General features: G+C 39.5%; 5 protein-coding genes across 5 annotated transcripts; 2 read left to right on the top strand and 3 right to left on the bottom strand.

Annotated features, from left to right (window-relative positions):
* Window positions 2,357-4,573, bottom strand: LOC18789693 (transcription factor MYB1R1). The gene is made up of 3 exons (XM_007222580.2): window positions 4,017-4,573; window positions 3,706-3,917; window positions 2,357-3,391 (listed from the first exon to the last, which is right to left on the bottom strand). Exons 1-3 carry the CDS (start codon window positions 4,279-4,281, stop codon window positions 2,885-2,887), a joined length of 984 nt encoding a protein of 327 aa, XP_007222642.1. The 5' UTR covers window positions 4,282-4,573; the 3' UTR covers window positions 2,357-2,884.
* Window positions 8,082-10,762, top strand: LOC18788203 (protein COFACTOR ASSEMBLY OF COMPLEX C SUBUNIT B CCB4, chloroplastic). Its single transcript, XM_007223188.2, has 8 exons — window positions 8,082-8,426; window positions 8,579-8,678; window positions 8,750-8,823; window positions 9,056-9,240; window positions 9,359-9,429; window positions 9,662-9,745; window positions 10,064-10,218; window positions 10,417-10,762. The coding sequence occupies exons 1-7, from the start codon at window positions 8,149-8,151 to the stop codon at window positions 10,157-10,159; spliced, it is 888 nt and encodes a 295-aa protein (XP_007223250.1). The 5' UTR covers window positions 8,082-8,148; the 3' UTR covers window positions 10,160-10,218; window positions 10,417-10,762.
* Window positions 11,129-13,952, bottom strand: LOC18788227 (glycosyltransferase family 92 protein RCOM_0530710). The gene has a single exon (XM_007221957.2). It carries the CDS (start codon window positions 13,241-13,243, stop codon window positions 11,378-11,380), a length of 1,866 nt encoding a protein of 621 aa, XP_007222019.2. The 5' UTR covers window positions 13,244-13,952; the 3' UTR covers window positions 11,129-11,377.
* Window positions 17,246-20,995, top strand: LOC18788539. Its single transcript, XM_020556407.1, has 4 exons — window positions 17,246-17,267; window positions 17,712-19,385; window positions 19,524-20,719; window positions 20,795-20,995. The coding sequence occupies exons 2-4, from the start codon at window positions 17,738-17,740 to the stop codon at window positions 20,993-20,995; spliced, it is 3,045 nt and encodes a 1,014-aa protein (XP_020411996.1). The 5' UTR covers window positions 17,246-17,267; window positions 17,712-17,737.
* On the bottom strand, window positions 22,830-27,480 carry LOC18793428 (TORTIFOLIA1-like protein 4). Its single transcript, XM_020554576.1, has 5 exons — window positions 26,247-27,480; window positions 25,983-26,091; window positions 25,080-25,654; window positions 24,074-24,585; window positions 22,830-23,320 (listed from the first exon to the last, which is right to left on the bottom strand). Exons 1-5 carry the CDS (start codon window positions 27,084-27,086, stop codon window positions 23,308-23,310), a joined length of 2,049 nt encoding a protein of 682 aa, XP_020410165.1. The 5' UTR covers window positions 27,087-27,480; the 3' UTR covers window positions 22,830-23,307.

Below are 27,531 nucleotides of genomic sequence, written 5' to 3'. Positions count from 1 at the left end.
ATACCACTAGACCAAACGATGATTGACATAATGTGATTTAGGAACTTTTCCGTTTAGGTTAGAGATATTAACAGTTGATTGTGTACATGCTCATGTTTATGAGTAGTGCCTAAGAGACCGAATTCCCAAGAAACAAGGAGAGACACCGAATCTCCTAGCAACTTCTGCCTCATGCTTGAAAACGAAATTGAAGATAAAAAGGAGGATGTGGTAGAAAAAGAAGATAAAATGATGCTAGAATTGATGACCATGAAAGAGAATTGAAGGCATTACATCAGATAACACATAGATTATGAAATGAGGCATATGCCGTTGATTTGAAATGTGAACACAACCAAACTGCACAGAAAGATTTGGATCTTAGGCACTAGACGTCGACAACCAGCTCATTAGAAAGAAAAACAGTAGTCTTTTCGAGGGACCAAAAGATATATGTTTGTGTTTGCGGTGGCCATAGAAGAACCAATCAAAATGATCAGAAAGCAATGGCTCTTGAAAATGGAAAAAAGAGAGAATCATGATCAAACTTTCTTTTATTAACTTGATGACTAATTAAACTCCTACTAAAGTAGTGAAGGTTCTAACAGTATAGTAGTTTGGATTAATTACTCCCTCAGATAAAGTCCTAGATTCGAGTCATAGTATCTGTGTTGTGTGTGTGTCTAATATATTATCGCCCCTCTTAATAAGAAACGTGCTTATAAAAAAATATAAAAAAAACTCCTACTAAAGTATAAGTAAAAGCATTTGATATAGATTAAGACAGAGCACACACACATAAAATGTCAGAATCTAGTTCTCCTTTGCCACCTTTTCCGAAGGATATTCAAAATGGAAATAAAGTATTATAAAGTATTGATAATCCACTCTTCTTCTTTCCTTCTCGTTGCAATTTGCAATACAAATAGATAGTGTCCATCATCATCTAGTTTGATCAGGAACCCCACAGAAGAGAACAGAACAATTTGACTTTGCTTCCTTTTTCTTTTTTTCAGTTACGTTTCCGTTATATTTATTTTGTTTATATATATGGAGTATCGATTATAAGCTGATCATCATAAGTTCATAACCATTTAAAAACACTATATTTCGTTGTTATTTCTTTGCTGCAATTTTAGCTTAGGAAAACGAAGTAGCTCATCGATCAGGAAGCCATGAAACACAAGGGTGGACAATGCTCTCTATGTGAGAAATCAATGGTGTTGGTGGCAAACGTCATCAAACTTTCATCTCTGTCTCTGGCTAAAATCAATTTTGGAGCAACGTCGTCCGTCAGATCACTTGAGCCTGCTCATGATCGTAAAATGACCAAAGTAGACGTGGTGATGCAAGTACCAATTACAGAGAAGAATAGTAAGGGTGAATCTCCTGTGGTGGATGTGGATGAGAAAGCTGAAGATTTTATCAAAAGGATACGTGACAAAATTCACAAGAACCAAAACGATTAGCACGTATTGGGATAAAGTAAGTATATATTGTACTTGTAAGAACGTCCTCTTGCATGCATCAATTTGTTAATTAATTATGATGTCTTATATTTAATCTAGCTTGTTCATGTTTCTTATATTCACTTATGCATATCTGTATGTAAGTTTACGATTGTAATTGTAGATTATTTACACAAAACCTTTAGTTTCTGACATTCATTGATGTATCCTAAATTAATTGATGTATATAAACCTACGTATAAACCCTTAAGTAAAGTGTGTGATGGCATGGAAAAAAAAAAAATGCTTGCTGATTGATTGATTTGAGAGATTATACTCAATAACCATAAGTATTTGTATCCGAAAAGGACGTAATCTATATATATAAAGCAAAAGGCAGAGAATGGTGAAACATTCAAAATACCAGAAAATGCCCTTTGTTAATTCAAACATTAAGAATTGAAATTATTAATTAAATGAGGATAATATCGTAAATTCATATTTTTTAATATTAAAAAAATTAAAATTAAAAACAAAATAAGATAATAGGTCCTACTTTTATGGAACATAACTACCCTGTTATTTTTTTTTAATTCTAAAAATAAAAATAAAAAAGAAAAAGAAAACCAATTGGCACATGCGTGAGCATGTGTCAAGGGGCTAGTATATTATAAAACTAATAAACAATTAGTCCACCGACACCTATTTAGTATTTCGAGTCATATTAAAGAGGTTGTATTTTATATACCACTTTTTAACTCGCCAATTCACAAAATGGTATATAAAATATGATTTACCTAACATTTTCCTAGTATTTCTCATACGCACTTAAGTTGCTTATCGATTTTATTGTATTATATGTAACAAGATTCAATCTTGATTACATGACAGATTTCTAGTGCTAGCTAGTTTTCAAAGAAAACAAGGACGACAAAATATATGTATGCACATATAAATATTATAAGTTGTACATAAACAGATCGAATATTGAGATATTTTTTTGTGCTAGTTGAAAGTGCAAGCAAAGGGTCGAGAGGAAGAGGACCAAATAACAATGCGCACCTGGTGCTCTTTTATCATTCCACCACAAAAGGAAGCAGACAAAATTAAAACAAGAATCCCCACACAGAGAGAAGTCTGAGATCGACATCCCATCTTGTCCTAATAATAATATAACTCTTTCTAAATTAAACCCAACCCAATCCCTGTACAAAAAAGAAAAAGAAATTAATCACCTAAATCACCTAGCTACATAAACCTAACCCCCTTTTAGAGTACTCTAATTACTCCACCTAAATCCACTTTTATCTTATCCATCTAATTAATTAGGATTTAGGCCCACCAATAATTAATCTTCATTTCCCATCATGCTGCTTGGCTAGTTTACTACAGCCGGCCGTATATATATAACACACACACGTACGACATACATCCACATCAACTTGTTCATTACTTAATTAAGCCACGCTGATGATGCTATCTGAGCCACTGGACATGCCTTGAAACGCAGACGAGTGAGACGACGTCGTATTAGGTGACTGCTCCTCGGACGACGTCGTTGCGAGCTTGAGCGACAAAGGCGTTGGATCCCTTTTGGGTGACGGCGTGTACTTGTTATTCAAATTAAGACCGGCCATTTTGGAAGATGGGGGAGGGAGCACCGGATGAAGTGGAATCGGACGGATGAGCTTAGCCGACAACGTCGTTGGTGCTCCTTTCGCCTGCTGCGGCACGTCGTTCTGTAAATTCAAATTTGGTCCTATTGATGACGTCAGATTGTCCACTGATGAGGTTTCACCAGAGACGGGTAGGACCCCCGGAGACAGCGCCATGGGAAAAGTCGAAACTGGAAACCCTCCAAGAATGTGGCGACCCAAATTCATTTGTGGCTGTGGCAACGCTGTTGCTGTTTCTTGGTGCTGCTGCTGGCCTATGTGTTCTTCATCCATCAATGAATTCGTCAACTGCAACCATTCAAAATATGATACACATTTAATATACAAACTCATGGATAACAACGAGAAGTGTAAAAGTATTCTTCTCGTGTCAAATTTGTATTGCTAGCTAGACAATGATATATTGTCTGCTGCTCGACCACGGACTGTGATGCCGTACCGCACATTTTGACAAAAAAATTATTCTTATCGTTAACATTTATTTCTTTGTAAAAGTAAAATGAAAAATTAATTAACGCACAAAAGACAAATAATACTCAAAACATAAGGCATGAATTAATCAGTGATTCCCTTAATTAATTAAAAATAATGAAAGTACATACTGGGGTATCAGTGGTGATGTCAAAAAGACTAGATCTGCGGCGTCTTCGGTTGTGGTTGTTACGCCTGAGGAAGTACTTCTGAGCATGACTCGCCACCTGAGTCGGCGTCCGAGTCTTCACGAAGTTTCTAGAAATCCCCCTCCAATCTCCTTTCCCCACCTTCTGCAAACCCAACAAGAACAGCCTGTGCTCCTCCTCCGTCCACGCAACACCTTAAACCAAAACAAAACAAAAAATGATTAACAAATTAATCAAAAAAAAAAAAAAGAAGTAATCGCTATAAACCCAGATCAGGATAAAACAAAGGCTACCTCTCTTGCGCTCGCGGCGGTGGCCCGAGGCATGTACGACGTCGTCTGAGGCGTAGCCGGCGTCGCCGTTTGAGTCGGCCTGCAGGGTCTGCTCATACTGGGAGAGATTGTTCATGCTGGCGCTCTTCCTGAACGCGTTTCCCTCCGTGACTCTCACGCCGAATAGCATGATGCCGTTTTTAGCAGCCGAGGCGGCGCCGCTGGCTTCGGTGCATGTGCGCGAGTTATGGCCGTTGTTCCCACACTGAGAGCACGTGCGAGACATGATCTCCTTCTACGACGTCGTACTCACTTACACGTTGTTGTTGGTGTTCTGCTTCTGGAGAGAAGACGACGGGTAAAACTAATTTAAGAGAAAATTAAAAAGTGATGCAAGAAAGAAAGAAAGAAAGAAAGGTTATGAGGGAAAAAGGTGGGAAATTGGTTTGTGTAATGAAAGAGAAAAAAGAGGTCTGCGTTGGCTCATATATAGTTGCAGTTGCAGCTGCAGCTGCAAAATAATATGCCCGTATACTATTTTAGGGTTGCTCCCTTGTGTTTATTCTATCTGTGACAAGTTAACAACATGGACCGTGGAACTCCAGGAAATGTTACAGTGCTTCGCAATAGCATCGCATTAATGTATCTGTAGCTCGCGTGCTTAATATCTTCTTTAAATCGTGAATCAGGGCCGTTGAATATGGTAGACAATGTCGATACAACCAAGCCTCTGTGTCATAGTAATGTCCAAATACAATGGGCCAGGTGTTTTCTGGACGAGCTTTATCCTGTGCGCCATCCATAGGATAAAATTTTAAAAATTATCTCCACCGTTTATCATGTAGCGGATCACACTGTCTCTAGTTATTTGGAGGGTTTGGTAGGGATTTTTCCTTAATTATTTATTTCCCTTAATTATAATTTAGATGTAACCCTAATTTTATATCATCCATGATCCATCCTTCCCACAAGAAGGCATTATTGTTAATGAAGACTGTGGTAGAGATTTTTTTTGTATTAAAATAATTGGAGATGAAAAAATATATATATAATAGAAAAAGCGATGGTGGAGGAGCAAAGTATTCTGTGCACCGTCAACTGGGCATATTCGCTGGCTCTTTGAGAAAGATATCGTTGTCTCAATGCTTCACGTTAATTAAATCCATTCGCTGATTGGCTGGAAGTACATAGTCTAGTCTCTTGGTGGTGTTGGTGGAGGATGTGGTTGTGGATGGGACGATAAGTAAAGATTAGGCCCCACCCATCAACTACACACCTTCTCTCTTTACCCTACCTTTTTTTTGTGGCTCTATGCATCCCTTTGCCGTTCGTGGTGGATTGATGCCTTTTTACTTTCCTCGCTCCTTTTCTTTTCTCTTTATTTCTTCTTCCTACCTTTTTCCTAGCTTGGTGTGTTCGTACAGAAAAATTTGTGTGAAATGAAAATAACATTATTTTGCTTTTTTCGACTAATTATAGAATATTACATAAAAAATTTATCACGCTTAGTATATCATGATTGACTAAGATAATAAAATTATGTTATTCAAATCTCACACAAGTATTTCTCATGTTCTTAGAACAGTGAAACAATTTTATTCCGTTTGACACTAATGTTTTTCTTGAGCGAGACTAGTAAAGTAAAGTGACAAAGTTTGTCCACCATAAACTCTCAAAGCCAATGAGGTGAAGCCACATAAGTGGTAGTGTAGAAAACAGGGGGCTGCAACTGTGAGCTATTGGGCTGTGTTGTAAAGCAGCAGAGGAGTCGTGTCAGTTTATGGGCGCTCTTTGTAAGCACGCGGTCCTCACTTATTGGTTCATTTGATCCTTTTCTTTTTCTTCTTACCATTGCCATGCAGTTAATGGCAAAATCCAGTACACCATCGGGGCGGCTAATGTTACTTTCATTTTTCAACTCCCAGTTTCTCCAACTGTTTACATATTGTCCTGCCTTCGTCTTCCTCTTTAATCATTCAGTTTCCCCTAAACTACAAACTACAAACTACATTTAATTATTTGGCTAATCTAATGTTTTATAAGTTTCGCCTCGATTATTAAAATGAGTTTATCATAATCCGAGGAGAGAGGTACACAATTCAAACCATCATGAAAGAAGAAAGAAGATACATAATTATTATATGAAGAATATTATTTAAAAGAGTTTTCTACCGTCCAATCTGTTGACTCCATGTACGTCGTTGACATATAAAATATCTGCTTCTCACATGAGAAACCTTTAGTTCTCACGTATATCACATGATGGAATAAAAATAGGCAGAAACATGCAGCTATAATATCTCCACGACTCTCGGATTTATTTAGCCCATCCTATATGGATAATCCCCGCTTTATGACGGTGAGGTGGGGAGGAAAGGAAGACAAAATTTAAAGGACTTTGATTAACTTGAAGTACAATAACATATTCAACACGGAACAACCTTAGTCTCGTAGCGAAGTATGATATATTCGTACTGTTGTAGGCTGTAGGGTGAGCAAAGCAATGGTCATTAATATTATCACACAAAAACAAGGTGCATCTCATATCCACGTTGGGATAAGTTTCTGACCTTCACTGCCCATTCAATCAAATTGATTGGTGCGTTTGGTATCGTCCATCTCACAGAGGATTTAGGACAATATGTCTTGAGATTGGATCACAGGTCAAACAACGCTTCTTATTTATTTGTAATTGCATTTTTTATCCGTGTAATCGGGAGATGCCAGTTGGAAAAAGACTTGTAACTCAAATACTTAAGCAGTCACTATCAATTTATGAACTAAAAACATACAAATTTCATTCTAATTTAGCCTTAAAATTCCTCATCAAAAATCTCATTGGAATCATTGCCGTTCATTCAAGTGATGGTACTAATGAACAGGGTTGATGTCCGGCAGCCTGCAACAACATGTTGGATGTAGACCCTACAAAGAAATAACAGAGTTGATTATGGGACCATGTCTTTTGTCTTCTTCTTCTTATGTCTCCGGAACCGACCTTTGATATTTAAACTTGACCAAAAACTTTGATCCACTTGGACTTGGAATTTCTATGGCTCTGAATTTGCATTTATGAGGATATAATAGGCCAATTATATGCGTCCAGCATATACACTACATCCAAGCTGCAAGATAACTAACAACTAGGGCATCGTGCATTGATGGATAGAGAGATGGCATCTGTAAAATGAAGAGTTAATATCCTAGTTATCGTACGTGGTCTTTTTGGGCTATCTTTTATCTAATGAAGCCTTCTTTTTTTCTTTCTTTTTTAACAAAACGATATTCTACTCTAATGTAAAAAGAAATTGGTGTACTGTTTTAGTCAACTAACCTAACTCATATATGTCTATTTAATAAAACCTATTCACTTCATTTCATTTTTTTGATTCAGTGAGGCTAGAGCCCAAAACAACACTAAACAAAAACAAATTTATGCCTTAAAAGGTCACTCTTATCGTCATCAAGAATACTCTTCATCTGATCAGGAGGAGCAGAAAAATCATGGTAGCCCAAATTGGTCTCTCTATAAGCATGAGTAATAATGCAATCCCATAGTCTCTTCCACAGCTCTCTACATCTGAATAGCATAACATACATACGATGAGTGGTCAACTGCATTTAACATAAAAAGTTAACAAAATTGACTGCTGGACTATTTATCCTTACAAAAGTGAAATTAAAGGACCACGGAAACGATTTTGGAAATTGAAGAACTTAAATGTAAATCAGATCTAAATTCAAGGACTAATAAAACGATTAACCCTTTATGAAAAAAATTTGACACACTAAGCTATATGCTAGTTGGTTTTTTAACCTTTCTTCTTCATAAGAAATATTTTTGTCGCTTAGTCCGGTAAAAATGCCTACAACCAATGAGCCAACGAGCCTTATGATTGCATTATGGGCCTCAAGCCCAAAAGATTTAGTGAGAACTTAGAGCCTTTTTCTTGAAACCATACGAGTTGACTGACGTTTGAAACCAAGTCGGCAAGTCCAAACCTTATCCCAATGCATTGCCCGTCAACATCAGGCTTGTCTTTCGCCGTTGGATGCACAAAGCAACAAATTGAACGAAACGGCTGACCGTATCCAATCCCCAAGCAAATGATCAAAAATATTAACGGCCCTGTCACCTATTCTACAGTTTTCGATGGAAGCGGGAAGCCTTCTCCGTAGTCCAATTCCATGGACCATAAAACGCCCTCTCCGACGTCGTCTTGGCCCCACTTTCCCGCGCCCCATTATGGCTTTGAATTCAGATAGTCGTTACAGAGGCCCCAAGCCACAGAGAAATTGGGTGGCCGATTGGGTCTCCAACAACGACGACGCCGTTCGGAGCTTGCCGATTTATGCGGGAGGCGCCTCCCTCTTGGCCGTCCTCTTCAACCGCACCGTTTCGGACATCGCTCTGGTTGCCGACGCCAGCAGGTAACCACGCAACGCAATTCTCTCTGCTTAATTTCTGCGTTTTAGTATCATTTTCAGCATTTCGAAAATTACTGTTTCGGTTGGTAATTAGGCATTGTGAATTTGTGATTTGCGAGTCTAAATATTTGTATGAAATTGTGTTTAACTTGTAGTTCACAGTCTAGAGCTGATTTGTTGACGTTGGGATTGGCTGTGACCAACATACTAGCAGGTCTGGTATGGCTGTCAATCAGACCAAAATCTATATCTAAGGTGAGAAATTGAGCTCATTGTTTTTTTTTTTTAATGACTTAATTGCTTATGTATTTTATTATTTGATTCAGGTGAATCCCGAAGGGATCGAATGCGAGAGAATGCATTCTAATCTCCCACACACTCTGCTTTCTGAGTTATTGTGGTAACACATTACACATGTTTTGTATCAATGTTTGATCAAATTGTGATTTCTAAGCAATGTGTACCCTTTTCGTAGTGGCACAAAATTCCTGTATTTTCATTCTGTAGCATTACATTCTGATTTGCAATACAATCATACCTAGTCTGTAGGGATTAGAAGATTAAGAAATCACTACTTTGTTTAATATGTGATTATGGCGGGTTAATTGTTGCTTTTCATTGCTTGTTCTCAGGGCATGGGAATCTTTGTCAGATGTGACGTGCTGCCGGTCTCTTGTTATAGTTTATGATGGCAGATGTATCCTTCAGATTGGTTTTGCAGCAGAATCTTCTAATGGTGATGGCAAGGCTGTGTCTGTGGACGCTGATAAACTGATGCAAGGATCACTCTATCGAGGTGTTATGAAATCAGGAGTTCGTAAGTACTTGCCAAGGACCATATCATCTGTTGAAGTTTTTCAACTATTTTACCGTGTCACATCTGAACTAGACTTCCACCAAATGTTTGATAATCTTGAGACCACCTGCTTTTTCAGAGAGCTATTTGGCAAACCTGTATCTTTATCCTGGGAAATCTGAGCTGCCATTTCTGCCTTCAAATACACAGGTTCAATTTTCTTCTTAGATTTTTTATTTTTTCAATCATGTGTATCTGTTCAAGTAAATATGTTTGTTCATCCAGTGATTCGTTCATCAGGAATACACACACCTAAACAGTAACTTGATGTGCACAGCCAGCTGAAATATACATCTTTCTTAGTTTCTTCAATTATGTGCATTAGAACTCACCTTGTATATCTGCTTTTAACGATTGATAACACGATTCCCAACTTTGCCAGGCAGTAATATTGCAGCCACTTGGAGACAAAGGGATCACAATAATTGGTGGTGACACGGTTAGAGGATTCACATCCGCCGATCAGGTGTGTGTCCTTTTCGACTTTGAAAGTATTGAACTCTGAAAAAAAAAATAAAAAAAATAAAAAATCCTTGTAACTGTTATCTATACATTAAGAGAGTGCAATTGTGTGTGAGTTTCAATCAATTCGTTTGACACAGTTAGACAAAGGGCTGTTGCATACAAGGATCATATTCCTTCATATTTTTTTTCTTGTTATGTGCTTTTGATAGTGATCAAACTCGTTGACATAGTCAATTAATTAAGCACTGTCTGTTTAATTATTGTTATATGCATTTATCTATTTTTCATGTAGTTGCACTAAAAATTGAAATGTTTCCAGGCATGGATTTCATTAATTGGAGAGAAGCTGGATTCTACTCTTGCAAAATATGTGGATAACCCCCCATTAGTTGTGCAAGATCCAGTTTTCAAGTAATTAAACTATGAAGCTTGTTGATATTATCCCTTTATGCAATGGCTGTGGCCTTAAGCCAGGTACTTTCTCATTTCTGATTTGTACTGACTGCCTCACACAGCGTAAAATCATTTCAAATTATTACATTTGCATGGGAAAAAAGGATTATGTGGCATATTTGCAGTCAAGTTTTCAATTTGAGCATAGAGAATATATATAAAATATCTCTCTCTTTTATCTAATTTATAAGGTGTTTATTTGTTTATTTTCATTCTCAGGATTCTCAAGCAACAGATTTATCATAACAGAGAAAGAAGAATGGCGATTATTGCGATCATATTCTGTTGCCAGGAAATTCTGCTGCAATACCCGATTGATAGCACTGTTGTCCTTAGATATACAATGTATGCACATAATATGTTTCTTGTACTATGAGTCAGTTAAATATCATGGATCATGCGCATGAAACGGATTCTTCTGAGCTGCTTACTGGGAATTCTATACTAAGGGAAGCATTGGTATTCAGATATTCTATTTCTTAAAATACTCAAGCACTACATTTTGATTGTAAATGCACGTAATTTTGTTCAATTTCGCTAGTAAGAAGAATGTTGAATTAGTTTAGTTGTGCTTTGATTGCGGTTTTACCACCTAGCTTCAATAGAAATAGATTAGACGTAAAGAACAAATTCGCATGCGTTGCATCGATCATGTTCGCTGCAAAGCCTGTCTTCCTAATCAATGTGTTATTTGTGATGTAAATTATTGAATAATCTCTTTACCATTAATAACCTTCCCCAAAATCATTTGGTCATTCCAAGTTTCCGACGTTCTTTTTTCCCGCTTTAATGAACTTCGGTTCATTTGGTTATCACTGAACGTACTTAATGTTACCTCCAATTTGTTTTCCTTAAATCACATCGAGAGCATGATGACTAAAATAACACCCAGAAAAAGGGGAGAAAAGAATGCATAATTCATTTATTTTAATTAAGAAAATGAATTTGTATTCATTCTACAAGCAAGGAAAGTTTTCATTTCATATTGTCACAAAATTTACACCGTGTAAGAAGTCTGTAATTAATTCATTGCATGTGTATGAAAAAATGAAAAAGAATAATCAGATACAAAAAAGGAAAAAATTACAATGAAAAGAATGGCTTCTGTTGTGTGTGTGATTTACTCTGTGTTATACACGGGCGTCAATCTGAAAGCACCCAGCTCTGCAATTTGTATTCGTCACAGAAGAGACTTCTCCCATGGCAGTGACCCAGTTGCAGGATCAGCAAAGTAACCCAAAACATAGTCTTTAAGGCCAGTGTCCCAAACCTCGCAGAACCTCAACCGCCAATTGGGTGGCTCAATGGCCTCAGTTCCTAGCCCAGGTGCCCTATCTTTTGACCCCTGGTTTTGATCCTCCTGCCAATCAACAACATAGGTTGCTACCCTTCTGAAAAACTTGGCCCTGAAAGTCTCCCAAACCTGGTATTTGTAATGGTTTATGACAGCAACATTTGCAGGCACATTCAGGTGCCTGAAACCTTGTCTCAGCCTAAAATGGTGAACCACATTGAGCAGAGTAACATCAAGCAAATCTGCCCTTACTATAGACTTGTGCCTCTCAGGGCTTTGCAGCCTGCAAGTGTACCCAACAGTGACACCCTGCGATGGATGTGAACTCAGCCCAGATGGCCCAAAGCTATGGCAATCTGTTCTGATCTCCCCAATCGTCGGCGAATAGGAATAATTCGAAACAAGGTTTCGAAGCGAGTTTTCACCAGGAACACCGTCTCCTCTGTGGTGCCGAAACGCCCTAGGGAAGTAGAAGAACTCGTCGACATCAAAGAAGCCAACCCAATGGCACTCGTCTCTTGCTCTCAAAGCACAACGCGAAAAGCCTGCTTCTTGGGTTTTGATCCATGGCCAGCTCTGCCTGCTGACATTGTAGGCCTGCAACTCAAGCTCCTGAACCACATCTTCAATCCCGTCGTCACTGTTGTTGTCGTAAATGAACCAGCGCTCAACTCCAAGCCAAGCGTGGTACATAACCCACTCTTTTAGCGCTGGTGCTTGGTTCCACAACATGGTGCAAGCACAAAGCTCGTGTTTCTTCTTCTTCTGGTTTTCGTTTCTCACAGTGGATTTAGAACTGTAAAGTGTGGCCACAGAAGGCAGAGTGACATGAACTGGAGCTCTGGCGCTGCCAGTGTTGTAACCAATCGTGACCCGAACTCCATGGGTCTTATCCGGGTTGTTTCGGATAGTCCGGGGCAGCAAGCACCGGACAACTTCCTGAGCCGCCGTGACAGCTTCAGTGGTGAGCACAAAGCCCTGGTCTTTTTCCCAGTTGCCATTGTTGCCCAACCCGAAATGGCAAGTGAGTCGGGTCGGATCCGATTTCCTGTGGGGCCTGAGGTTCAACCCCTTAACGAACACAACCGCCGTGTCTCCATCAATATCAATAACCGCCTCGTAAACTACTCTGTCCCAAGGATAAGCCGTCCCGTTAATCCCAGCCGTCCCGTTAATCCCAGCCGTCCAATCGTAACCGCCGCCACGCCTCCGCAAATCGACGGCCTCCGAGTAATTATTCGACGGCAGCGGACACCTGGCGATGGAACGGAGCTCGTCGTAGACGTCGGTGGACAAAACCGGTCGAATAGCAAAATCCAGGTGCGGATTCTTTTCTCCATCTTGAAGAAGCTCATCTGAACCGTTGGATAATCTATGGTAAACGCACTCCAATTGGTCGTTTTGGCGAAACCTATTGGGCACAATGAGAAGAACGTGATCGGGAAACAAGATTCGATCTTGAACTCGAAGAGGGGACGAGTCTCTGCTGTTGCTGTTTCTGTTAGTGAAAGACTCGAGAATCGAATTGCTTGCGGTGGAGGATAGGAGGGAGAGGGTGGTGGTGGAGGCGGTGAGGACGGGCCGAAACGACGCCGGATGGAAGCGTTCGAAGGAGAGGAGCAAGAGGAAGATGAAGAAGGAGAAGCAGAGAATGAGAGGCCTTCTCAGGGACAAGTAGTGCTTTGCTTGTGAGTAGGACCGAAGCATGCGCTTCCGCTTGCGGCGTTGCTCTGATGAGTCCATACCTGACATTTGTTGCCCAAAATGGAAAGAAAAAAACCCCAAAAAAGTGGGAGTTCTTCTGAGAATAATTAGAAGGGATAGGGGATTGGGGTGGGTTTTGAATAGATCTGCTGCTGCTGCCGACAAGTGGGTTTTTATGAAAGTTGAAAACTTTCGGGGTTTTGAGAAATGGGTCTGGCGTCTCCGACCATTTGAGGAAGAGAGAGAGAGAGTCTATAAAGGGGGGCTGCTGCTGATGGGTGGTGAAGAAGAAGAAAGAAGTGTTAACTGGGGCAGAGGGTGGTGGTGGAGATTAACCGGTGATTAGTTAATGCTAATCAGTCTTGATTTTTAGTTAAAGTGTTTTTGCTGAATTGGGATGGGACTATGCATGAGCCAAGAAGAAGAGAATAAAATTGGCTGACCGACCGAAATAATTGGGATTTGAGGTGGACGCTTTTTTCCGGGCTTCATTTTTCTGAGCATATTATTTGTATAATAAGGCTTGAACTAGAAGACACCATACATGATTTAGCGGAGGAGGTTGCTCAGAAACTACACCCTTTTTTTTTTTTTTAAACTTTTGTTGTTAATTGTTGTTACTGCTCTGCGAGGCTATTCACTTTATGCACTATTCATCAACTAAAACTACAATTCCAATATCAAAAACATTGATAAGAAAAATAGTAATACTTGAATAGTCAAGTAGTAATAGTGATAGCTATATCGTTTATGCAAGGGTTTTTTATTTATTAGAAACATGTTTAAATTTTTATTAATGTAAAAATTACTTTTAAATTCTTCTGTCAAATGATCCGGATGCGACTTAATTTTACTAGTCAACTGCAATTGACACAACACCCACCTCCATAATTTGTAATTTGATTATGTCATTTCTAGTGTACAAAATATAAAAATATGGCGAGATAAGGTGCCCTTGGTCATAAATTTTGTTTTATCTTATTTTTATTCTTCAATGGTGACAACCATAAGTTTCATTCACATGTCGCTGACCCATTTATTCCTCTGCTTTAGCAGCCAGTGGTTTATTACTTGAAAATTTGATGATTCTTCTACGAATGCTCCTGTTAAGGTGAAGGTATTTCGCAAAAGTTCAATAAAATAAAACGTGTATTGCATAGCTTTAGGGTACCCGTCTGTCTCTTAACAATACAATTACAGATATAAAGTGTGATTTGAAAATCATGAGAGATTTAATTTAACGAAAGACATTTGTGAACTTTAGTGCTTGTGTTGCTTTAATTTCTAGTTTTTTTTTTTTTTTTGGGAAAGTTATATTCTAAACTATCTTCATATAAAGTGAATTTGCAAGATATTTATAGCTCAAACAATTAAAATCATTTACAAAATATTTGTAGTTCATGCGTCCGCACTGTTCTAATCTGATCTTACTCACATATGCTAATTTCTAGTTGTCTTACACTTTGTAAAGTTTCTATAGCCTCTTTAATGTCCAAAACCAGAAACTTTCACTGATATATGCTTCATGCATTTTAATATTTACTCAAAGAAAAAAATTAGTTTATAGCAAATTGCAAGTAGGAGTTGTTTCCACATTGACAATTGGGTATCCATGTGTTGTCTAATGAGCTGGTATTGGTAGACATTCATTCCACAAGAGCATGTAGCTTCTTCTTTTCTTCTTTTTTCTTGTTTTGTTTTTTCGGTCAAGAAGGGGGGCCTATTAGCTATTGGCTGGCAAAAGGGTTGGGTTTTAGGAATACCGTGTAAAGCACGAATTAAGGTGCATAATTTCCCATGTTTCAACATGTGCTTCCCACGGTAATGCGAACCACCTTTCTCTCTATATCATTGTCATTCATTTCTTGCATACTCGGAAAGATATATATTCTCTCTGCAAAATGAATGAGTCAACAAGTCGCCATATACCAATGGTTTTCTTTTTTCTTTTTCTTTTTTTTCCTAAGAAAATAAAAGAAAAGGAAAACCATTGGTAATTGAAGAGCCTTGAAGCACTCATAGTAATTAGCAGAGCAACGGACAGTGACTGGAAAATGCGTTATTGGGTACATGTTTTTTTGCCCGAAAGAAGTTGACAAGAAAAGAAAAACTGATATATATAAATAAATAAAACGAATAATGTTGGCGTAGCTTTGAATTTGGGTAATAAAATTATGGTTCGTCCATTTAAAGCTTGATTTTGAAGGGTTTGTAGTCTAATTCAACATAGTAATCAGAGAGGCCAGTGAATAAAAGCATTTATAAAGTAAAAGATGACATATGCCTGGTTGAAATTTATGATAATTCAAAGGGATATTAATAATATTCAAGATGCAGCTCCATATTCTCAGCTTTCTCTATTTCTTTCTTTCGAATTATGATTAGCATTTAAGAAATAAGAATCAAGAGGTAGAAAAAGGCAATCCCTTTTGATATGTTGAATATGCCTACGGAGGCCTAACCCAATAGAAAATAGCGTTGATTTGCAGATCAGTGATCAGGTTTAAACTTTGATGACACCTCAACAGTATGTGTGAGAAATTCCTATTTTTTTTTAAAAAATTTAGACTATAACTTGTATTTTTTTAAAATAAAAGATACACTGAATTTTGATAGACTTGGACAGCTTAGAAAACGACGGAAAATTAGAGTATTTTTCACGTATAATAAGTTTATGGGAAAGACTGTAATGGCAGAGATGAATACATTTGGCGTTTGAGCATATTCTTTAGGTTCACCAAGACAAGTCTTGCTCTTAGTGTTGGAAAGTATTTAATTCATTGACATCATATTCAAGTGCCGTTATTGGTCTGCATAAGTCCAGTTGAAAGGGAAATTATATATTTCAAATTCGGTCCACTAGTTATTAAATTAATATCAAAAGATTAGAATATTTGTACATTATTATAAGTTATAGGAGGACAAGGGAATAATGTAAACTGATAAGCCTGTCTGGCATGGTCCAGCCCCAAATGGAGCCTTTCCAAGTTGCAGGTCGAAAATGGCCAAGTTTCTATCCTGCCTGCCTTCTCCAGAGCCCAAACTTGTTGTCCCCGAGAATTAGGTCATTTTCTGACCTAAAGATAAAAGGGGTTTTCTAAATGCACTCAACTTTTGACAAAGTGCAGCATCCGAACAAAATTCGAAGTTTTCCATGATACCCTTGGGCTGGGTGCACATTAGCCTACTTTATGACTTTTGCATTTGCATGCAGATAAGGTTAGGCTATTTGGCAAGCAATGTGCAGAGGAGAAGTTAGAATTGTAAATATTAGTTTGAAAAATATATAAGAATTCAAAACTTACATATTAAAGTTAAATAATTTTCCGTTCTTTATGTACAAATTTGTTGGAAGGGGGCCATATAAACAAGCTTCCTTTTACTATTTATCCAAAACAACATGTGAATATAGATAGGAATTTAGAAAATTGGGGGGCCAAGGCTACCCTTAGCCTTAAAGCAGCTCCGCCAGCTAATGACGCTACCTTGCATTCGAGTTCAATCCTCCTTTCATAGATTAAAGTAATTTATTAGAGTAATTTAGCTATCCATTCTATTATTTATTTTTTGGATTAACGTCACTTTAGTCCCCGGAGGTTTAGTGTCAGTATCGAAATGGGCCCCAAGGTTTGAGTTTGATCAATTTCGTACCCAACATTTCGAAATATTACCAATTTACACCAGCCGTTACATTGACCGTCAAAGTCAGACGTTAAATGCTGACGTGGTAGTCGTGGGACCCACATCATAACCAAATAGATGTTAGAAAGCGACGTCACGATGGGCAATTTCGGAAGAAAAAAATTGAAGGAAACGAAGAGTTGGCACGCGTTCCAAGGAAGAGTTCGATTACCTGAGTTGGAAAAATTGAACCAACTCAGTTTCTGAGTTGTGTTCGTACTGAGACAGACATAGAGGAGAGGTTGGAGAGGTTTTGAGGGTTTGTTCGTGTTTTGGAGTGCAAAAATTTGAAATAGATTGCAAAAATCATACTGAAACGGAGGTTTCCGAAAAGATCTGAAGAATATGAGTTAGGGACTTCGTCCGGAAGGATATGGAGAACCTTTCTATGGTACGTATGGCTTACTGTTGTAAGGTTATTGGTATATGATGTTTTCGAGTGAAAGTTTCAAATAGAGTCAGTTTCGAGTTTGGTGTCGACTGAAAGTTTGGCTTTTATAATGGATTGTGAGTTTCAAGTTAGGTGTCGGTATCACTGTGTCTATTTAATTGGTAAATGGAATCGTGTGAATGGTAGGTGGTATGCGGAAGTAAACGTTGGCTTTTGTATGTGGTCCTACAACCACTGGCGGATAAGCTTGATACTTCCTCATTGCCCATATTGATCTAAGAGAGCCACAGGTCCGGTCATAGAGTTGTTGGGTCTCCTGCATGGCAAGATATTGAGAACCATTTGTATTTGTATGTGTATTTGTATTTGTATTTGTAAACAGGAGTACATGTATTTTGTTTTGGGTAAATTTGGTAAAATTCATGTGTGGTTTTCGACCTGCAGGGGATGAGGCAGGATTTTCTATTCAAATGTACCACAATGGTGAAATAAGAGGTAACTATTATGTGAATGGGTCTGTGGATTGGTTTGATTATTGTGATAAAGATAGAATGTCAATGACTGAGATAGATGCCATGGTCAAGGAGTTAGGGCACGAAGGTTTGATTAACTACTGGTACAGTATTCAAGGTGATAGTTTTGATGGTGGCCTAGTTAAGCTGAGTGAAGATACAGATGTCTTAGACATGCTAGTATTTGTGCCTGACACTAGGGTGATAAATATATTCCTAGAACATGTCTTGGCATGCACTCAAGAGCAGTTTTACAGTCAAGTGGGTTCAAACATATTTATAAATTTGGATGATGAATTTGGGACCAACAGTGGGGTAGTGATTCAAGAGCTTGATGACAATTGTGGTGCCATTGTTCCAGTGGGTGGGGGAGTATCCCAGGTGCAAAAGGTGAAAAAAACAAGTGTTGTAATAGAAGAGTTGAATGAAGAAGGGTTGAATGAAGAAGCATGTGGAGAAGGCAAAGAGTTGAATGAAGAAGGGTTGAATGAAGATGGCTTGAATGAAGATGGGTTGATTGATGAAGCTTCTAAACAAGGCAAAGAAAATGTCACTGTGAATAATGAGGAGAATTCTGACAAGGGCAAAGAAAAGCCAAGTCAAGGTTGTTCTGATAAAGGCAAAGGCAAGGTTGATGACATGTCACATAGGGTGAAGCGTGCATTTGGTAAAAAAAGAAGTGGCAGTTTGAAGAGGACAAAGACTGTTCACCATAAAGACAAAGTTGTGGAAGGAAGGGTTGATGGCTACAGGACCGAGTTTCAAAGGGATTCCATGATGTTGAGAAGTGGAAGAAGTTTGACAAATGCTGCAAACTTTGAAGGCTTGGATGATGATGCTTCTGATAGTGAGGACTCAGATTATATGATTCCCAAGAACTTCAGTGAAGATGAAGATAAAGATGATGTTTTTTTTGATGAATGGGTGGATGACCAAACTGAATGGACATGGGCTAAAGAAACTGGGAATGAGGCTGCTCCTGATTGGCCTACAGATGTTGAATTGGATTCTGACGATTCTGAGTGCAGGGATTATGCCAAGTATAATTATGATGAGGAAGTTGATAAGAATTGGCCAGAGTTCAATGCTGCAACTGACATGGCAGATCCAAAGTTTGAGATTGGGCTGTTGTTTAGTGATTGTAAGGTGTTTAGGGCAGCTGTCAGAGAGTACTCCATCTTGCAGAATAGGGATGTAGTGTTTATTAGGAATGAGGCTTTGAAGCTGAAGGCAGTTTGTGGGGACCCAGATTGTGAGTGGATGATATATGCTTCAAAAATGCAACATGAGAACACATTGCAAGTGAAGACATATGTAGGTGAGCACACATGTACACAGCTATGGGAGAACCCTACTGTGAAGTCAACATGGATAAGCAAGAAATATGTTCACAGTTTGAAGTCCAATCCCCAGTGGCCAGTGAAGTCATTCAAGGAGACTGTTGAGAAGGATTATAATACAGGGGTGTCAAGACAACAAGTGTATAGGGCAAAATATAAGGCACTAAAGCTGATTGAGGGCAGTTTCAATGAACAATATTCAAGAGTTTGGGATTACTGTGAGGAATTAAGGAAGACTAACCCAGGAACCACAGCAATGGTTAAGTGTGATTTCTAACAACAAGTGGGGCAACCAAAGTTTCAAAGGTTGTATGTTTGTTTAGGAGCTACTAAGGAAGGCTTCAAAGCTGGGTGCATGCCTATTATAGGTTTAGATGGGTGCTTTTTGAAGAGTGTTTATGCAGGGCAACTGTTAACTGTTGTGGGTGTAGATGCCAATAATGAAACCTGGGTAATTGCTTATGCAGTTGTGGAATCAGAGTGCAAGGAATCTTGGATTTGGTTTCTGGAGCTATTGGTTAAGGATTGTGAGATTGTGAATCAATTTGGCTTCACCTTTATATCCGACAAACAAAAAGGTTTAGTACTTGCTTTTGAGCAAGTGGTCCCTAATTGTGACCACCGGTTCTGTGCAAGACACCTGTTTTCCAACTATAGGGTGCTTTTCAAAGCAAAAAGCCTCAGAGACAAGTTTTGGGAAGCATCATATGCAACCACTGTCCCCCACTTTACAAGGGCCATGGAAGACCTGAAAAAACTGTCAAAGGATGCATATGAATGGCTAACCACTCCAGATAAACCTCCAAGGCATTGGTCCAAGTCACACTTCAACACTCATTTGAAGTGTGACATGTTGTTGAATAATCTTTGCGAGTCCTTCAATGCTACCATATTGGAATGTAGGGATAGACCAATTCTGTCAATGTTTGAGTATATTAGATGTATGCTGATGAGGAGAATACAAGCAAGAAGGGACAAAATGCTGACATGGAACAAGCCTATCTGCCCAAGGATATTTAAGAAGGTGGAGGGAAATAAAGCCAAGGCAGGTGCTTGTGTGGCAATATGGTCAGGTGGAGGTAAATTCCAAGTGTCAGCTGGTGGCCATGCACAATATATTGTGGACTTGGAATTGAGAACTTGTTCTTGTAGAGCTTGGGATTTGCAGGGATGGCCTTGTGTTCATGCTATTGCAGCCATAAATTATAAAGGGGGTCTTAATGTCATGGATTTTGTGGATGACTGCTATTTGAAATCAACTTACTTGAAGACATATGAGAATCTCATACTGCCTATGAATGGGATGGATATGTGGGATAAGAGTGACTTTCCACCATGTCTTCCTCCGTCTTACTCTACACAGCCTGGAAAGCCAAGAAAATGTAGAACCAAAGAACAGGAAGAGCACAAGGGCAAGATGAAGATGAGAGCATCAAGAAACCAATCTGAAACTGCATTGTCTCACATTCCTAACACACAGGACTCTCTCAAATGTGGGCAATGTGGTAAAAAAGGGCACAATAAGAGGACTTGCCATAGGAATCTTCCCCTAAAAGCTAAACCTGCAACTAAGAGGAAGAGGGGTACTGAAAATACCCAGGTATAGCAACTCAATCTTTTTCAATTTAATAACCCTAAACGTTTGTTGCAAACTGATGTAGTTTTTATGTTGTAGACCACTCCATCTGACGCATCCACTCTAGCTGGTGATCCAAGCACCCTAAAGCAAAGATCCAAGCCTCCAAGGCGTGTGCAAAAAGGGAAGCCAAAACCAACTAAGAAAAGACATGCCACTTCTGAAGCACAACCAGCCTCAACTTTGCTTCCTCATGCATCAACTTCTGTTTCAACTGCAGGATCAAATGTTGTACATTGAAGCTCACTGAAAAAGCGATTTGATGATTCACGTTTTGTTGTTAGACTGGCAGTTTGTGATTAGGAGGTTTTTGTTTTTGAACAATTGGTCATGTATAACTAAGTGCTGACTTATTTTGATGGATGTAATTACATTCACATAAGCCTCAACCACTGTGAATGCAAATACATCCACTGAAACTGCCATTTTGGAATGAATTTGAATGGACATGAAATATGTACGATATGCAATGTTATTATCTGGTTATTTTGAGCCATTTTGAATGCAGAATTTTCTGAGTTTTTGGGTTGCCACTTTGCTTCATTATTTTGGTCATTCACTTCATTATTCCAGGTGATAAATATTTTCTAACTTCCCTGTTACATTATTTTTGCCATTCCATTTTCTACAAATTTTGCCATTCCATTCACTTCATCAAGTTACAAAAAAGTCGGCAATTAAACTGCTACATAACAATTAAACCTTACCCCATAACCCTTAATCCTAAAACCCTAAACCCTTAAACCCTTACATAACAATTAAACCATTACAAACTGCTACTAACAATACATTCATTCAATGGCAGAAGCTAATTCCAAGCTCCTCTTTTTGTTTACTCCACATCCACACATCCCTCCCAAAATGATGCTTGCAAATAGAACCCACGAAGCCACCAACAACACCCAAACGACCTTTTCTCTTTGTCTTGCCATTGCCATTGACTTCTCCAGCTTATTCCGCGATTTTAAAAGCCCAGGAATCACTGCCTTCGACCGTGCACACATGGCCGGATCAAACCATGCCCAAAATTCACAGCCCTTAAAACCCCTCTTAGTCTCACGTACCTTGGCTGCACACATGGAAAATCGCCTCCCAGGATTCGAATCTGTCCAAGAGGTTTGAATTGTAACAGCCTTTCCGCACCAACACATCGGCGCCTCTTCATCCATTTCGCCCAGCCAATCGGATCTTCTTCGTCAGTTTCCCTCCACTTTTTTCCTTGCTCCTTTGCTCTCGAAAACACGAACACAAATCAGAAACTGAGTTGGTTCGATTTTTCCAACCCAGGTAAGCGAACTCTTCGTTTCCTTCGATTTTTTTCTTCCGAAATTGCCCATCGTGACGTTGCTTTCTAACAGCTATTTGGTTATGATGTGGGTCCCACGACTGCCACGTCAGCATTTAACGTCTGACTTTGACGGTCAATGTAACGGCTGGTGTAAATTGGTAATATTTCGAAATGTTGGGTACGAAATTGATCAAACTCAAACCTTGGGGCCCATTTCGATACTGACACTAAACCTCCGGGGACTAAAGTGACGTTAATCCTTATTTTTTAAAACTTGCATTTGCATAACTGGCTCCGGCTTGTAGAAAAAGGGAGCCCAAGAACATCAGTTTTAGAGTTTGTTTTCCGCCCGGCCCAACCTGGTGGCCATTCGGGCCATTTCCAAGGCGAGAGCATATGTTTAATCATGCCTGGGCTTTGTTTGGATTTTAACAGTTTGCGTTGTTTTTAAGCCGAAATGATTTTTCTTGTTTAGTGGTGGAATGGGCGGGAAATTAGATTAATGTTGAAAGCCATGAATTGGTATGGTTATTTAGACTTTTAAAATAAGTTCAGGGTTTAGGGTTTAGTTATGGAATTATTTAGGTGGTGATGGCACTTGGGATCGGTTGAAGCTAAAGCCAGCTGTACTACGACATGAGTTACACACAGTTGTCAATTGCTACAAACAAATTGTTCCTGAAAAACCACCATGTCGGTGTGGCATGCTTATTTTTTAATATAGCAGCCCATGTTCTAATTGGTAGGTGTATTGTACGAACCAGTCAGTCTACGGACGCGTTTATATTTGCAGAAATAAGAAAACTCATTTACCGATCTCATCATATATATACAGCAAGTAAGGCAACAACAATCCAAGAACAGATGAGTTTGTACAGATTTAGTTTCCCACCCTTTACCGGCAATTGGTGCAGGTAAGTAATAAATATAACACATGCTACAAAGGCTCTACTCTGGTCTATTGCAATTAAATCTGAAAGCTGCTTTTAGGGGAAAAAGGACGAGGACGAGGACGAGGGCACGTGTAATTATAAATGGAGCCCCCTTTGCCCCCACTATCCTGTCCTGTGCATCAATATGCCACATTGAATTAGAAATTTCATAAATTATGCGCACCTACATATATAAACACTTGATCGGCATTCAATTTAATGTCTTCAGGTCTTTCCATGCCCCCATGATGCTTGTCTCTCTCTACTGAGAGAAATTGATCCATCAATCATCAAACATTTTCCACTTCAAACAATTCTATGATTCTTCTATCTTAGGCGGATGATCTGAGAAACAAAAAGACACAGTTGCTTTTAAATCATATCACTGAGGATAGCGTGCAAAGTACAGAATTATATGCTATAGGGAGAAAATGTTCATGGAAAAAAATAACACAGAAAAGCAAAAATCAAGCAATCAGAGTTTCCAACTTAGTGGGAAGTTGATTTACGATTCAACTACTCAAGATCATTGCAATGAGAACTTCAGTGAGAAGCTGTGTTGTATATGATACGATGACAGCTCCACTAACCAATTTGTGTGGAACGGCAACCTTAATCTAACGGAAACAAAATAAATATTGCACTCAAATAGTTGCAGGGTTTTAAATCCTAATAAGATTGTTAAAGTTTTGCATACATACTCGACAACCCACAATTGAAAACTTCACAATGTCTTGGCACTGGGTGTTTTGTTAACAGAAAATGTTCTAATTTCTGAGCCAACCAGGAAAATGTTACGAAAGCAGTGAAACTGTGATAGCTAAAGAGATATTTAATCTGCTTCACAAAATTCTATTAACAGTGGTGATCTTGTGCCAACAATTATAATTCCAATGCAAAAACATATTCACTACATTGTTGCAGAAGATCCACTAAGAAGTTCCGCATAGGAATTATTTTGAGTAAAACTACTGCTAAGTATAAAGGCAACAAAAAGTGGATCCAGCATTGTGTTAATAGGCAGACAAGAAATTTAATGAAACAACAGAATTACCAGTTCAAAATACATTGCTACTTTCTGATATCAGTTATCCTTACCTTCTACTCGGGTTCCTTGATGCTATAGACGTAATTGGTGAAATCCCAAGCCTACTGGCATTGCAAGCTTGAACCCTCTCAGCATCTCGTACTATGGTCTTTGGTGTTTTGTCTGGATAGTGCCTTGTATTCAACCTTTGGGCATCATGAATTTCTGCCACTGAGTTAACGGTAAACGCACCCCTACTTTGGTGCTGAAATCTTTCACTGTCATACGCACATGATTCAGCACTGTTATCTCTATTAGGTATGTTAGGAATAGCATCGAGTGAAGGGATGGTTCCAGAAGAGAGCCTTGCAGTAGAACACCGCCCATCAGTTCTACGCCAGAACTTGGAACTCAAGAATTCTGCACCAGGCAGCTTGCAGCATGTGTTTTCTGCAGATTCAGTGTTTGGAATCCTTCCACTTGTTATGGCCAAATCGTATGATATTTCATCCAGTGCCATCTCAAGGCCATGTACACGTGTCTCAAGAGAGTTCAACCCACTCTGAGAGCTCCCAATAAATCTCTGAACACATTTTTACCAGGGGATTAGGTCAGCAGACCAGAAGCTTTCTAAGAATTGTGCATAACTATGAATAATGAAATATTCTCCTGAAGCCTTAAGTAGGTAACAGGATATGATTTTCACGAATAAAACTTTGAAATGGCAAAATTGACTAACAAATCCAGTAAGTAGAGACTAAGAGAAAATGGTAAGACTAACTTTCATCCAAAGACATAAAATCTTAAAGACCAACTAACAACGCCTGTAGGCCTGTTTTATCTCATTCCCATTATCAAGTTTTTAACTTTGCGGAGAGCAGCAACAATGAGCTATGAGAGCCTCAAGTATGTAAATCAAAGCAGACTAACTTCAATTAACAATAATAATACCACCTTAAAATAAAGTTGAACAAAAAAATAAAAGAAAAATACTTATAATGCCTCAGGTTGTGCTATAATCCTGTGGTGCAAACATTTCTGGTTAAGAGAAAAGGTAAACAAGTATCAGGAACATACCTGGAGAAGGTTTAATAGACTGGACTGCTGGTTTTCAATCTGAAGAAGTTGTTCACGGATCAAATTGAGATCTTCAGCATCCTTTTGGCTCTCATAAGCTTCTTCTGCAGCATTGCTGACTACAATATCTGAGTCAAAGTTCTCATCCTCATTAAATGGAACCACACGAGACCCAGATTTTAAACCACCAAATTTGTGTACTTTTTCATCATGGATCTTACTGAAGAGAACACGTTTAGTTTCTGGCATGTTATTTCCAATGTGCTCATTCTTTCCTGCTTCCGGATCTCCAGAGTCACTCCTTAGAATATCATCCTTACGGACCAGCTTCGAAGAGGGAGAGTTTGGCATTGCGATTTCAATTTTCCAATCAGAGGGTTTCTTGTGGTCCTGCTTAGAGAACAAGGATGTTTCTGATTTTCTCTCGTTTCCTTTTTTAGCTGTGGTCACCAAAGAACCATCGGATGGAGGGGACCTGTTTGTGGTGGGGACTGTTTTCTTTGGTTGAGGAGTCCTAAAATTGGAATCATCGGAACTTTTGGATATGGGAGGAAAGCATCGACCAAACCCATTATCTGGCCCCATGGGAAAAAGTCCAAAAAGAAAACAGAAGAGATGCAGACAGAAGATTAGATGACATTAGACAGGTTCAAAAGGTGTTTAACTTCAAAGGTAACAGAAAATTGAAGAGCACAACAGGACTTACTGAAATTGGACAAATTAACACCATAACTAAAACAATAGCTTTAGAATTCAGATTCATTGGAAACAAATCAGATTTTCCCTTTTGTTTGCTTTCTCATGTGATAAAACTGTTTGACCAAATTTATGAACAAGTAATGAACTTGCAGGCATCTCTGTCGTTTATAACTTGATGTTTCTCAAACAAAGAAAATGCCTTACCAGTTGAAGATCTGGATTGAATTGGAGCAGAATTCTCTTCGGAATCTCCTGCAATAAGAACCTTCCACAACTCCAATGTATGGTTCATAGTCTCCCGGACTACCTTCACCTGTTAAAGAATGAAATTAGTAAAAATCAGGAAAAAAGTACATTCGAAAAAGAAATACAATTACTGAAATGATTGAAGTCACAATATTTTCTCCTCTTCTCCTACCCTTTCTCAGCAACCAAACAACCGATTGGGGAGGAGGGAAGACAATATACCTTATCAAATCTCCGACTTTCCAGGACATTCAAACACGAAGCTTTATACATCGCCGTCAAATCTCTCTCCACCGAGGCCACCTTCCCAAGCGCCTCAGCCGCGGCCTTCCTCACGGCCCAGTCCTCACTGCTCAAAAACTCAACCACGCACGGCACAAGCCAGTCCAACACACCGCGGTTCGAAGCGCCGCCGGCGCCGACAATGCTCCCAACAAGCACCAGAAGCGCTGACTTCGCCTTGAAACTCTCGCTCTTCGCCAGCTTCCCCAGCCGCGCCAAGCTCCTCTTCAGCTGCGCCGGGTCAGGGTCGGGCGCGGCGTCGATCGCGGCGGCCAGGCACAGCGCGGAGCCGATCTGAGAATTAGAGTCCTGCTCCATCGCCAGCGTGTCCATCAACGGCTTTAAAAACGCCGAAGAAAACGACGGCGTCGTGATCTGGGACGACATCGCGGCGACGGCGTCGACGCAAGCGGATCGGACGGCAGAGTCGGGGTCGCGGAGGCGGCGCTGGATGGTGGAGATCATCTTGGACAAAAAGGGAGCCAGAACGTCGCCGTGGGAGTTGGACAGTAGAGCGAGGAGAGAAACGCACTGCTTGCGGACGGGTGGCTTGGAGGAAGAGTCGGTGTTGTGAATGCAGATAAGGAAGGTAGCGAAGGAGTCGTGGGAGAGGTTTCTGGCAATGGCGTCGAGCTCGGCGGTGGCCATGGCCAGAGTGTCGCGGTCCGCGAGCTTGTTGAGGCAGGTTATGACTCGCTGCTTCAGATCCGGGGACGACGACGTGGCGGCTGGTTGCGTCGGGCTGCCGAGTGAGAATCTTCTTGAGAGAGAAGACGCCATTGTTTGTGTGGTTAGGTGTTTGATGATATGCTGCAATGAAGTAGAAGGGTTGATTTTAATTGAGGGATGAGGAGGTAGGGTTGTTTGTTGGCACTGGAATTGGGTTGAGGCGGTGGTGGGGTGTGGAGAGTGATTTGGCGGCAGAGTTTGGGGGAGTGATGGGTGTGTCAGTTGGACTGGTCTTTGTGGGGGTTTTAAATGTTTGAGAGGGAGGAGTGCTGAGTGGACTTGGTAGGGGAAGACTCAACATTTCAGTAAATTTTTATTTATTTATTTTTACGCGGGGAAAATAACTACCCAGTGTGCCAAGGGGCCAACTTCATTTTTCTTTTTACTGGTTTTTAATACGGAATAAAATCAAACCCATGTGTAAAAGGACAAATACATTATTTTGACCACATGGCATCTACTAATAATAGCAGCTTTGAAATTTAGGGTTTTAGAC

This window comes from Prunus persica, chromosome G1, assembly GCF_000346465.2.
Source record: "Prunus persica cultivar Lovell chromosome G1, Prunus_persica_NCBIv2, whole genome shotgun sequence".
In the NCBI taxonomy this organism is placed as follows: domain Eukaryota; kingdom Viridiplantae; phylum Streptophyta; class Magnoliopsida; order Rosales; family Rosaceae; genus Prunus; species Prunus persica.
Note: the sequence above shows the minus strand (reverse complement) of the source record. Positions and strands in the feature narration are given on the sequence as shown.